We start from the raw sequence: 11,904 nt of genomic DNA, 5'->3' as shown, positions 1-11,904 counted from the left end.
GCCCATACCTTATCCAGCCACACAGGGGAGGGGAGGAAGAGAGCCAAGGATGGATGAAGGTGTGAGAGGTGGCAAAAAAAAAGTGTGTTTTGGCACCTTCCCAACTAGTAGGTAGGGATGGTGTGAGAATGACGTAATCTAACAGTTTATGGCTCAGGTACTGTTATTTGTTTGGTTCCTACATACAAACAGCAGACTCAGAGGCAGGCGTGGCTCGCAGTGGAGCTGGTGGTCTCTCTCTGTAACCTGGATGACAGCCGCATTGTGCATTCCAAATGGCAGCCTATTCCCTATGTAGAGCAGTGCTTTTGACCAAAGCTCTATAAAAGGGAATAGGGTGCCATTTGGGACACATGAAATAGCCATTGCACTCAGAAAAACATCAAAAAGGGTGCAAGGTAATTCATATCTCTACAATGGGACAGGGCAAATGTCCTCACAAAATCAGAGCATCTTATGGCTGGGTCGAGTCATACAAAATTCAAAACAATAAAGTTTGGTTTCTTTATTCAACTCTTGGATTTAAATGGATACACATTACCCAACACATTTCAGCACATAAAACATGTACGTACACTTTGACAATTATTAAACCAGGCATTGTGCCAGCATAGCTCCATCTTCAATGCACAACACACCACTGAGGTAACACACAGTTGTGTATCTGAACCGAACATAGAGCTATAGGTTATTAGCTTCAAAACATCAACCTTGATCTGAGCTCCGGAGCGATGCACTTTCATCTCCCCTCCATCGCATCATGGGCTCTGTGATTCACCACCCCCAACATGCTACGACCCAGAAACACAAACCAAGAGTCCCAAATGAAAGAAAATAACAGATCAAAGGAGATGGAGAGAGGGAGAGAGATTTGAGGGGCTCCTTGACTATGAAAACGAATTTGGATTTTGATGTGGAAAGCTTCAACGGTATGCTATTAAACTGTGATGATTAGTCCGGTGTTGGAGGAGGTAGAGAGAAGTGAGGAGAGGACTCTCCATGTAAGGATCCTGTAGCCGTATCTGTGGGCTCGTCTGTGGGCTCCATGGTGTAATAACTGACATGCTGAAACTTGATCACCTCGTTGCCCCAGCTGGTCCATCCTGGCTGCAGGCTTCTGGCAAACAGCTCCAGGCACCGGGCGTCGGCACCCACGTACGGACTTAACACCTCTGTGGAGGGAAACAAAGAAATAGAAGAGGGCACCTAGGGCTGGTCTATTGGTAGTGCAGCTGCCTCCAGACAGCAGGTAACCCCTTGAGGCACAGGTTATATCCCCAGTTCACTCACTCAGTTTCTGAACTCTATTCCTCTCCTCTATCTCCCCATCTCACATTTTAATATCTGTCAATAAAGAAGAGGGAGAGGATAGGGAGTTCAAGACATTTTAGATGTCCTCAGAGGAGATTAGAAATAATAGATTATTCTGATAGAAAGTACAAATCTGAGCAGGATCTGCCTATGGGGGTATTTAGCTGGTGCAGAAGGGGGAGTGGGGGCTTAATGTCTGGCTTGCCAATGAATGCTGGATTCGTGCATGGCGGTGTTCTGGCTGTCCTTGAGCGGGGGAACAATGGTGTTCCAGGAACAGCATTCCTGACCGACAGGGTTCACTTCTTCTCCGCCCCTGCGCTGGTGCTGTCTGCTCGCTCACATGCATGCTCACGTCCCAGTCACACACTCCACTCACCCTACACTAGGCAGGTTAATGAGCGCCAAAACCCCAGAGAGTCTAAGCCCCCTCCCTCAATCCCCCCTAAACCTGCCCAGCCTACACCTCTCTTACGAAACATGTCAGAAATAAAAAAAGTTAGGGGGTGGGGGGGGGAGAGAAAGGCCAAACATGAAAAGCTCACAGACTAACACAGAAGAAACACTCTGATCGGTGACTCAGCCCGCAAAGTTTGGAGAGGGAATAAAAAGGTCTAATTATCTAAAAACTCAAGGCAAGAGAGGGGGTGTGAGACTTGCGGCTTGCCTCGCGGCTCAACTTAGCTCTTTGTGATGTTTCTCTCAGTGCTGCTGCCTTGAGTTTAGACCCTGCACATTCGGTGTAAATCCCAAATGGCAACCTATTCCCTATTTAGTGCACTACTTTTCCACCGGGACTCAAATGTAGTGCACTAAATAAGCATTAGTGTGCCGTTTGGGTTGTCACACTGATCCTGGGACAGCCAAGTTAAGGGTATTGATGACAGTGCTTGTTCTACTGCCCCACCTGATCTCAACCCATTCATTTTGAAAGTGAGGTATTTCAGGGAATTAATACTTTGAGTGAGTGGAGGTTATAAAACCACAAACACTCACAAATAATAAACTGCAGTGTGTGCGGTCCTGTGTGGCTCAGATGGTAAGTGCGTGGCCCTAGCAACGCCAAGGTCAAGGGTTGAAGTCTCACAGGGAACACAAATATTGATTATCTCACTGTACTGTAAGTCGGTTTGGATAAACGTGTTTGGTAAAAGCAGTTGGAATATGTACTCAATTGTCATACTTGAGTAAAAGTAAATGCTATAAATCAAATTACTTATTTTACGCAAACCAGACGGCACAATTATAATAATTTTTGTATTTACATACAGACGGGCACAGACATAATTTACAAACACAGTATTTGTGTTTAGGGAGTCTGCCAGATCAGAGGCAGTAGGAATGACAACGCGTTATATTGATAGGTGATTGCTGTCCTGCCTGAGCATTCGAAATGTAACGAGTACTTTTGGGTGTCAGGGAAAATGTATGGAGTAAAAAGTACATATCTTCTTCAGGAATATAGTAGAGTAAAAATGTTTTTTAAATATAAATGTAAAATACAGACACCTCCCCCAAAACTACTTAAGTAGTACTTTAAAGTATTGTAACATTTGCACTTTACACCACTGGCTAAAAGTGGTAGAAATACTGTACATATATCACCTTACTCAGCACCTCCAGCTGTGAGTGAGTAAAGTTATTTTCTCTGCCTTTCTCACCACCCCAGGACAGCGGGTAGCCTAGTGGTTAAAGTGTTGGGCCAGTAACCGAAATGTCGCTAGATCGAAACCCCGAGCCGTCAAGATTAAGAATCGGTCAATGTGCCCTTGAGCAAGGCACGTACCTCTAATTGCTCCAGGGTCGAGTTGGGATATACAAAAAAAAAAAAAAAACATTTCCAATTCACAGACACTTCTACATGTGAAATAGAACAAATATAAATCACTCACCATTATCTCAGGTTCTCTGAGTTTAAACAGTAGCACACATCTTTTCACAAGTCAATTAGAATCTCACACACGCTGGCTGGGTGCCATTGAATTGGGCGGGCACGAAGAGGGCACTGCCAATTAGCCGCTTATTACAATACAATGCTGGGAGGAAAATATTCAACTTTAGCTAATTACCAAAGTTTTTTGGAGCCACAATTAAAAGCAAACAGATTATTCACACTCCGAGGAGCATAAACACTTTTTTTCTGCCGTTTCGGCCATCTGGCGAGGATGTGTTTGGATCTCTGAGGTAGAGAGTGAGCGTTGGTGTCCCTCTGTATCCCTACTGCAGCCACACACACACACACACACACACACACACACGTCTGATGTCACTAACAGGATCACTGGGGGAGAGGGGGGGGTAGAGAGCTATCGGATCACAGAGTCGCTCTCCGCTCCGCCCTCTGTTTAGGACATCCATGCTGTGATGTCATACTGAGGTCAGGGGTAAAGAGTTGGCCACTGCCTCCAGACCTGGCACATCCAAAACACTTGGGACTACATACACCACTTGAGCTCCAATCCCCTATCAGGGATATTGCCCTGTGGTAACAGTGACTGAGGAAGAGGACTTTCTGTTTTAGAGGGGGGCGGTTTAGAGACTTAGCACTGTGGATATTCACCATTTCAAGCTGTTGCATAAGAATCCACCAGAGGGGGTGTGAGAAAAGGACAGCAGCCCAAATCCTTTTCCCGCCCCTGGGTACTCCAGAGTGAATATTCAGCATTAATGCCCACGTCCGGATGTTCCTTTTTGCCAACGGGTCGATAGAACCTTTCAGGATCAGAAAAGGTCCGCTCTATACCTCTTTATCACAGGTTATGTTAATGTGCCGTGGCACCTCTCTGCGGGACCAGCTCCTCTGACATTTCATCCCAGCAGCACTGCGTTCTACCACGCCCACCACAGCCTCCCTGCTACCCAGAGGGGTTGGAGGGGGATTCGCTGGAAGGCCAGAGACAGGGATGAGAAGGGGATGACGTCACCAAAAAGTGATATATCAAAACACACAATTCGGAATGACAGCGGCTCAAATGATGATGGGTTACTTGGCGAGTGTGAAATAGCGTGCTCTTTGAGTTTGACTGTGGACTTATCAATCATGGCTGTGGAAAAAAACGATATCACACTGTTTTGCTGCAACTCTTGCCCAAGGCAAAGATACGGTGTGTTCTATTACTTATTATTTGTAACAATGAAAAGACAACGCTGTGAAACAAAGCGTAATTAGAAACTCATAATATATATACTCAACCCAATAGTTACAAAGCACAATGCAGTCATAACGAATTTAAATCTCACAATATCCTGCCACTTTCCCAGTCATCTAGTATATTCAGCTGACAGGGCACTGACAAACCTCTTCCTCTTGCTACCCAAGTAAATAAAACACGCATAAATCGCTTTCCCTAAAGAAGCAGAGAGTTGATGTCAAGCCCCACTCTACATAATCATTGTCTTCAAGGTCTCATCATTGCTTTCTAAACAACATTGTACGGATCAGAGAAAAGGTTTGACTTGTTAACAATCAAAGGCCAATCAGGCCGTACAGCAGCACATCGTGACAAACTGGGGTCACAATTAGCCATTCGGACAGGTTAGAGCACAGACCTTGCAGCTGATGTCCTTCCGTTTAATAGCAAGGCATTGTCTTGTGCTTTTAAAGAGTGAGGGACAGAGAGTGAGTCAGTGAGAACAGAGCACTGACAGTTAACGAGCCAGGTCAAAACACAGCAATCGCGAACACTTACGTCACAGTATTGCCCTCTAGTGGTGAAACTATTCAGTTCAATCATTTCTCCAATTATGAATTTCATTACTGGAACTGTATTCATTCATTCCTACGCACTTGGCTACCACATTACGTTCTTATGACGCTGACATACTTATGACGCGGTTGGTGGAACCAGGACGTGCTGGGAATACTGACCTGAGAGTGAAGGTTTATGGGAGTGTAGGGCCGATGGGACGCTGACGATCACACGTTGCTCCTCCATAGGGAGCTCTGTCTTCCTCAGAGAGCTGTAAAGGAGATGGAGAAAGCGCGTCATGTTTTGGAGGAGATCGAACGTTCCAGTAATGAAAGAAAATACACAGGAGACTTAAAAAAAAGGTCCAATACAGCCATTGTTTTTTTTTTATCTCAACGTTAAATCATTTCTGGGTAACAATTAAGTACCTCACAGTGATTGTTTTTAATTAAAATGGTCGAAAAGAAACAAAAATAGCTTCTTAGCAAGAGAGCAATATCTCAAGCAAGAATTTTGCTAAGACTGTCTGGGAATGGTTTTAGTAGAGGGGAAAACTGAAAACTGTTATTGGCAGAGAGGTTCGTAACTCTTTCTTATTGGTCTATTAACTAATTTACCACCTGGTGATGTCACCTGACAGCACTAAACTCAATTCCACCAAAACAGGCAGAAATTTCAGTGGGTCTTTTCAAACAGCTCTTACACGAAAAGGGCATTAACATAATTTTCACAATTTCACTGTATTATTCCAACCTTGGTGTGGAAATACTGCATATTTAAAAACACGTTTTTGACTGCACCGGTCCTTTAAGAAATTAATGTAAAAAAAAAAAAAAAGTAGCCTCCCGAGTGGCACAGTGGTCTAAGGCACTGAATCGCAGTGCTAGCTGTGCCACTAGAGATTCTGGGTTCGAGTCCAGGCTCTGTCAAAGCCGGACGCGACCGGGAGACCCATGGGGTGGCGCACAATTGGCCAGCATCGTCCGGTTTAGGTGAGGGCAGTGATGTTTTTGCCCCATCGCGCACTAGCAACTCCTGTGGCAGGCAGTGCACGCTGACAAGGTCGCCAGGTGTACAGTGTTTCCTCCGACACATTGGTGTGTCTGGCTTCTGCGTTAAGCGGGCATTGTATCAAGAAGCAGTGCGGCTTGGTTGGGTTTCGGAGGATGCACGGCTCTCGACCTTGTTGCAGCGATGCGACAAGACTGTAACTACCAATTGGATAACATGAAATTGGGGAGAAAAAGGGGTAAATAAAATACAATGGAATAACATGTTTATTTTGTCACACCTGTGTGAGTGGTGTCCGCACCCACGATATCGACCAAGTACCAACACCTCGTAAGGCTTCTTATGCGGAGAGTCCAGTGGAAACACATATTCCCCTGACCTGGTGACCTGAGGGCGAAAACGTAGACAATACATCAGAGAAAAATGCTTACGTTCATAAAGACCATATAGCTCATTTCAGAAGCAAATTCAACATTAGAGGTCCTAGATGAAACATGACCACTTTTACTATCACCATTTAGTAGTGTCATTTAAACTAAATAGATATATAACAACTATAATGACTTTGATAAATTCTAGGTTCCTTTCTGTTCTACCTTGACCCAGAACCACTCTGCCAGCACCTCCACACCCCAGTGTGGGTACAGCTCGTCCCTGACAAAGTGCAGGTGGCTGGGCCTGTTGGTCACCCAGGTGACCACCACACAGCCTGTGGAGGCCAGCAGTGGGACAGGGAGCCGTTTGAGCTGGGAGGAGGGCAGAAAGCTATACCTAGAGGTCAGCAGGAGAAATGCACAATATGGTCAAAACAGAATAAGAGGTTCGCAGAGTCATACATTGCAGTGGATGTCGCTTGGAATAAAATCACACGGAATAAGAACGCTGACCTGCCACTCCTTTTTACAGACTTGTTTTCCCATGGAGGATCCAGGACAATGAGGTCGAAAAACTTTCCATCTGCAAAATAATCAATTTTCTAAGACAGGGTTTCTCCAAACTAGGTCCTGGGACCCCTTCTGGGTGCACATTTGTTTTTTTTGCCCTAGCACTACACACGATTCAAATGATCAACTCAACATCAAGCTTTGATTATTTGAATCAGCTGTGTAATGCTTGAGGAAAAAAACTAAACCGTCACCCGGGAGGGGGGAGGGGTCCCAGGACCGAGTTTGGGAAACCTTGTTCTAAGACATTAGGCCTACACAGGCAGAGAGGATCCTTATTTAGTTCACTAAAGCCTTGCCTTCTCTCCACTCGATTCCTCAAAACATTTTTAGAGAGTTTAGGAGATTTATAAAGACAATGTATTTCTGCACTGACAAAACATAACATCAGCAAACGCAAGCTCTTTATCATGATCGGGTTTTGTACACTCACAACCAACCAGGGGCTGCATTCTGGCAAAATCAGAGAGCAGGAAGGCACATCGTGGTGGGATAATGTATTTCTCTCCCATCAGCATCACCTCCATGGCAAAGTCCATACAATTCTCTGTGATCCGTGTGAACAGGTCAAGGTGTGTTGTACTACAGCCATCCTCAGACTCAATAAACTGAACTGGGTCCTCTCCATGTTCACTCACTAGAGGGAGCTCTTTAGCCATGTCACACAAGGCTGCCAGGTTGCATTCCTGGGAAGGCAGGGGACCCTCCCGAGCATCGTTGACCTCACTCAGGTACTCACAGGAGAGCCCAGCATCCACTAAGGATTTGGTCCCCTCCAAAATGGCAGACCTGATCTGGTCATAACACAATGATAAGCAGTGGTCAACAATAAGAAGGCTGAGTAATGGTAATACTAAGTAATGGTGAACATAAGATTACCTTGTGGTGGAAGGCCAATGAATCAATTTCTCCTTGGTTCAGATCATTGCGTTTTCGTTTTCTTTTCTGTGGGATTTGAATATATCAAAAAGATCTGTGGTTAAAACAAAGGCGTTTCCCAGTGATAGTACCTGGCAAGTTAGCCCCACTCTCCAGACATGTCTAGTCAAGCATAGGTCCAAAAGACTTAACAGCTTCTACCCTCAAGCCATAAGACTCCGGAACAGCTAATCAAATGGCTATCTGGACTATTTGCATTTGTATGGAGGAGGTGTGATGGTGCTTTGTTGGTGACACGGTCTGATTCATTTAGAATTCAAGGCACACTTAACCAGCAAGGCTACCATAGCATTCTGCAGCGATGCGCCATCCCTTCTGGTTTGTGCTTAACAGGACAATGACAGGACATTGACAATGACCCAACACAACTCCTGGCTGTTAAGGGCTATTTGACCAAGTAGGAGAGTGATGGAGTGCTGCGTCAGATGACCTGGCCTCCACAATCACCCAACCTCAATCCAGTTGAGTTGGACTGCAGAGTGAAGGAAAAGCAGCCAACAAGTGATCAGCATGTAGGAACTGTTTCAAGACTGTTGGAAAAGCATTCCAGGTGAAGCTGGTTGAGAGAATGCCAAGAGTGTGCAAAGCTGTCATCAAGGCAAAGGGTGGTTACTTTGAAGAATCTAAAATATATTTTGATTTGTTTAACAGTTTTTTGGTTACTACATGATTCCATATGTTTTCATAGTTTTGATGTCTTCACTATTATTCTACAATGTAGAAATTAGTAAAAAAAATAACGAAAAACCCTTGAATTAACTTTTGACCGGTACCATACATATGACCTCAATTACCTCGGCTAACCTGTGCCCCCGCACATTGACTCTGTACCGGTATGTACACTGCTCAAAAAAATAAAGGGAACACTTAAACAACACAATGTAACTCCAAGTCAATCACACTTCTGTGAAATCAAACTGTCCACTTAGGAAGCAACACTGATTGACAATACATTTCAGATGCTGTTGTGCAAATGGAATAGACAACAGGTGGAAATTATAGGCATTTAGCAAGACACCCCCAATAAAGGAGTGGTTCTGCAGGTGGGGACAACAGACCACTTCTCAGTTCCTATGCTTCCTGGCTGATGTTTTGGTCACTTTTGAATGCTGGCAATCCCTCAGGAGACCATCCGCCACCTCATCAGGAGCATGCCCAGGCGTTGTAGGGAGGTCAAACAGGCACGCGGAGGCCACACACACTACTGAGCCTCATTTTGACTTGTTTTAAGGACATTACATCAAAGTTGGATCAGCCTGTAGTGTGGTTTTCCACTTTAATTTTGAGTGTGACTCCAAATCCAGACCTCCATGGGTTGATAAATTTGATTTCCATTGATAATTTGTGTGATTTTGTTGTCAGCACATTCAACTATGTAAAGAAAAAAGTATTTAATAAGAATATTTCATTCATTCAGATCTATGATGTGTTATTTTAGTGTTCCCTTTATTTTTTGGAGCAGTGTATATAGCCTCATTACTATTATTTTATTGTTGCTCTTGAAATGTGTTATTTTTCTAACGTTCTTTTTTTTGTATTTTTTTTTTTTTTTTACTTCAGTTTTTTTTAGTAAATACTTAACACTATTTTCTTAAAACTGCATTGTTGGTTAAGGTCTTATAAGTAAGCATTTCACTGTAAGGTCTACACCTTTGCAGCTGTATTCATCGACCTGGCCAAGGCTTTCGACTCTGTCAGTCACCACATTCTTATCAGCAGACTCAACAGCCTCGCAATGACTGCCTCGCCTGGTTCACCAACTACTTCTCAGACAGAGTTCAGTGTGTCAAATCAGGGGGCCTATTGTCCAGGCCTCTGGCAGTCTATGGGGGTGCCACAGGGTTCAATTCTCGGGCCGACTCCTTTCTCGGTATACATCAATGATGTCACTCTTGCTGTTGGTCATTCTCTCATGCACCTCTACGCAGACGATACCATTCTGCATACTTCTGTCCATTCTTTGGACAATGTGTTAACTAACCTCCAGACAAGCTTCAAAGCCATAAACTCTCCTTCCGTGGCTTCCAACGGCTCTTAAATGCAAGTAAAACTAAATGCATGCTCTTCAACCGATCGCTGCCTGCACATGCCCGCCCAGCATCACTACTCTGGAAGGATCTGACTTAGAAAATGTGGACAACTAGAAATACCTCAGTGTCTGGTTAGACTGTAAACTCTCCTTCCAGACTCACATTAAGCATCTCCAATCCAAAATTAAATCTAGAATCGGCTTCCTATTTTTCACTCATGCTGCCAAACATACCCTCGTAAAACGGACTATCCTGTCGATCCTTGACTTCGGCGATGTCATTTACAAAATAGCCTCCAACACTCTACTCAGCAAACTGGATGCAGTCTATTACAGTGCCATCCGTTTTGTCACCAAAGCCCGATATACTACCAACCACTGCGACCTGTATGCTCTCGTTGGCTGACCCTCGCTTCATATTTGTCGCCAAACCCACTGGCTCCAGGTCATTTATAAGTATTTGCTAGGTAAAGCCCCGCCTTATCTCAGCTTATAGCAGCACCCACCCATAGCACGCGCTCCAGCAGGTATATTTCACTGTTCACCCCCAAAGCCAATTCCTCCTTTGGCCACATTTCCTTCCAGTTCTCTGCTGCCAATAACTGGAACGAATAGCAAAAATCACTGAAGCTGGAGACCCATATCTCCCTCACTAACTTTAAGTTCCAGCTGTCAGAGGAGCTCACAGATCACTGCAAATAGCCCATCTGTAAATAGCCCATCCAACTACCTCATCCCCCATACTGTTATTTTTGTTTGTTGCTAATTTGCACCCCAGTATCTCTACTTGCACATTCATCTTCTACACATCTATCACTCCAGAGTTTAATTGCTAAATTGTAATTATTTCGCCACTATGGCCTATTTATTGGCAGCCAGTGAAAAATGCACACACATACACCACACACACAGAACATAACTTAGAAATGCCTCATGAGCTTAGTTCAACTGTCACACTCCATTAGAACAGAAAATATAAGCTTGTTTTTCTCCAATGTTTGTAAACATTGTAAACATAAACAAACACTGTATAGCCTCATAACATCAAGTTAAAACAATACTGTTGATACCATGGATGGTCAGTCCTTGCATCCATAGCACAATTTACCTTTGATGGGTTACAATCCACTGTAGTTTTAGTCTCACTCCTCTGTAGTGCTGCGTCCGAGACGGTACTGTCGTTTGTGGTCACAGTACAACTTGATTTAACACTAACGTGAGACTTTAAAATCTGAAAACACTCACGTTTAAAACAACATTTAAAATGCGACTTCCCACTGGCTGCTTTCCTCTCCGAAGTAACGTTACATAGTTGGACACCCTTGTCGACAAGTGAACAAGCATCCAACAGCCACCCGTTGGCATTTCTAAACACAATCGACATAGCCAATCTGGTTGGCAAACTACTCTCTCCTAACTCTCTCTTTGATATCTTTACATGCCGTGAGTGTCCATAAGCGTACCTTGTGGAGGTGACTAGCTTGCTAACGTTACTTACACATTTCGTTTCTTTGCTGGGTTTCCTACTTTCTCTACTTGGACATTATTGCCGTGCGCCGCCATGATGCTTGTCTATCGTCACGTGCATTCGCCAAACCTGTGGCATATTCAATACGTCGATTCTGTTGTAAAACCTTTCTTAAACGGAACGAAAACGGGAGGGACAACCCAGGGGCGGACACCCCGGGTGCAGATTTCGTTTACTTCCGTTTGGTTCCTCGTAACAGACCAAACGTTTTGCAACGGAATTCAACCAATGAATACACCCCAGCGCGTTTCCACATCCACAAAGTCGAAATTGGCTATATCCTAAAGAAATAATGAAAACAAAAATAGATTTTTGGTGTAAATTGAATTTTGTAGTTATGCATAATGTTAGCAGTTTGGTTAGGGTTAAATGTGAAAATAAATTGTCGAAATAGGCGGGGTTTAGGATTTTGCGGCAACTAGTGACGACACAGCCCACGCGATAGATGCGCAG

The 11,904-nt window shown here is 44.2% G+C and overlaps 1 protein-coding gene across 1 annotated transcript; it reads right to left on the bottom strand.

The window, feature by feature from the left end:
• Positions 1-490: 490 nt before the first annotated feature.
• On the bottom strand, positions 491-11,536 carry LOC139367184 (methyltransferase 4, N6-adenosine). The gene is made up of 8 exons (XM_071105328.1): positions 11,032-11,536; positions 7,835-7,900; positions 7,389-7,749; positions 6,899-6,968; positions 6,608-6,782; positions 6,292-6,398; positions 5,180-5,271; positions 491-1,172 (listed from the first exon to the last, which is right to left on the bottom strand). The coding sequence occupies exons 1-8, from the start codon at positions 11,305-11,307 to the stop codon at positions 952-954; spliced, it is 1,368 nt and encodes a 455-aa protein (XP_070961429.1). The 5' UTR covers positions 11,308-11,536; the 3' UTR covers positions 491-951.
• Between the last annotated feature and the right edge of the window lie 368 nt (positions 11,537-11,904).

Source organism: Oncorhynchus clarkii, chromosome 15 (genome assembly GCF_045791955.1).
Source record: "Oncorhynchus clarkii lewisi isolate Uvic-CL-2024 chromosome 15, UVic_Ocla_1.0, whole genome shotgun sequence".
In the NCBI taxonomy this organism is placed as follows: domain Eukaryota; kingdom Metazoa; phylum Chordata; class Actinopteri; order Salmoniformes; family Salmonidae; genus Oncorhynchus; species Oncorhynchus clarkii.
The sequence above is the reverse complement of the archived record's forward strand: the minus strand, read 5'-3'. Positions and strand labels throughout refer to the sequence as shown.

Coding starts and splice junctions, on each gene's coding strand:
- LOC139367184 (XM_071105328.1), bottom strand. CDS start 11,307: ATGTCGATTGTGTTTAGAAATGCCAACGGGTGGCTGTTGGATGCTTGT. Junction 7,750..7,834: donor CATTGGCCTTCCACCACAAG/GTAATCTTATGT, acceptor TGTTATGACCAG/ATCAGGTCTGCCATTTTGGA. Junction 5,272..6,291: donor TGCGGACACCACTCACACAG/GTGTGACAAAAT, acceptor TCTCCTTTACAG/CTCTCTGAGGAAGACAGAGC.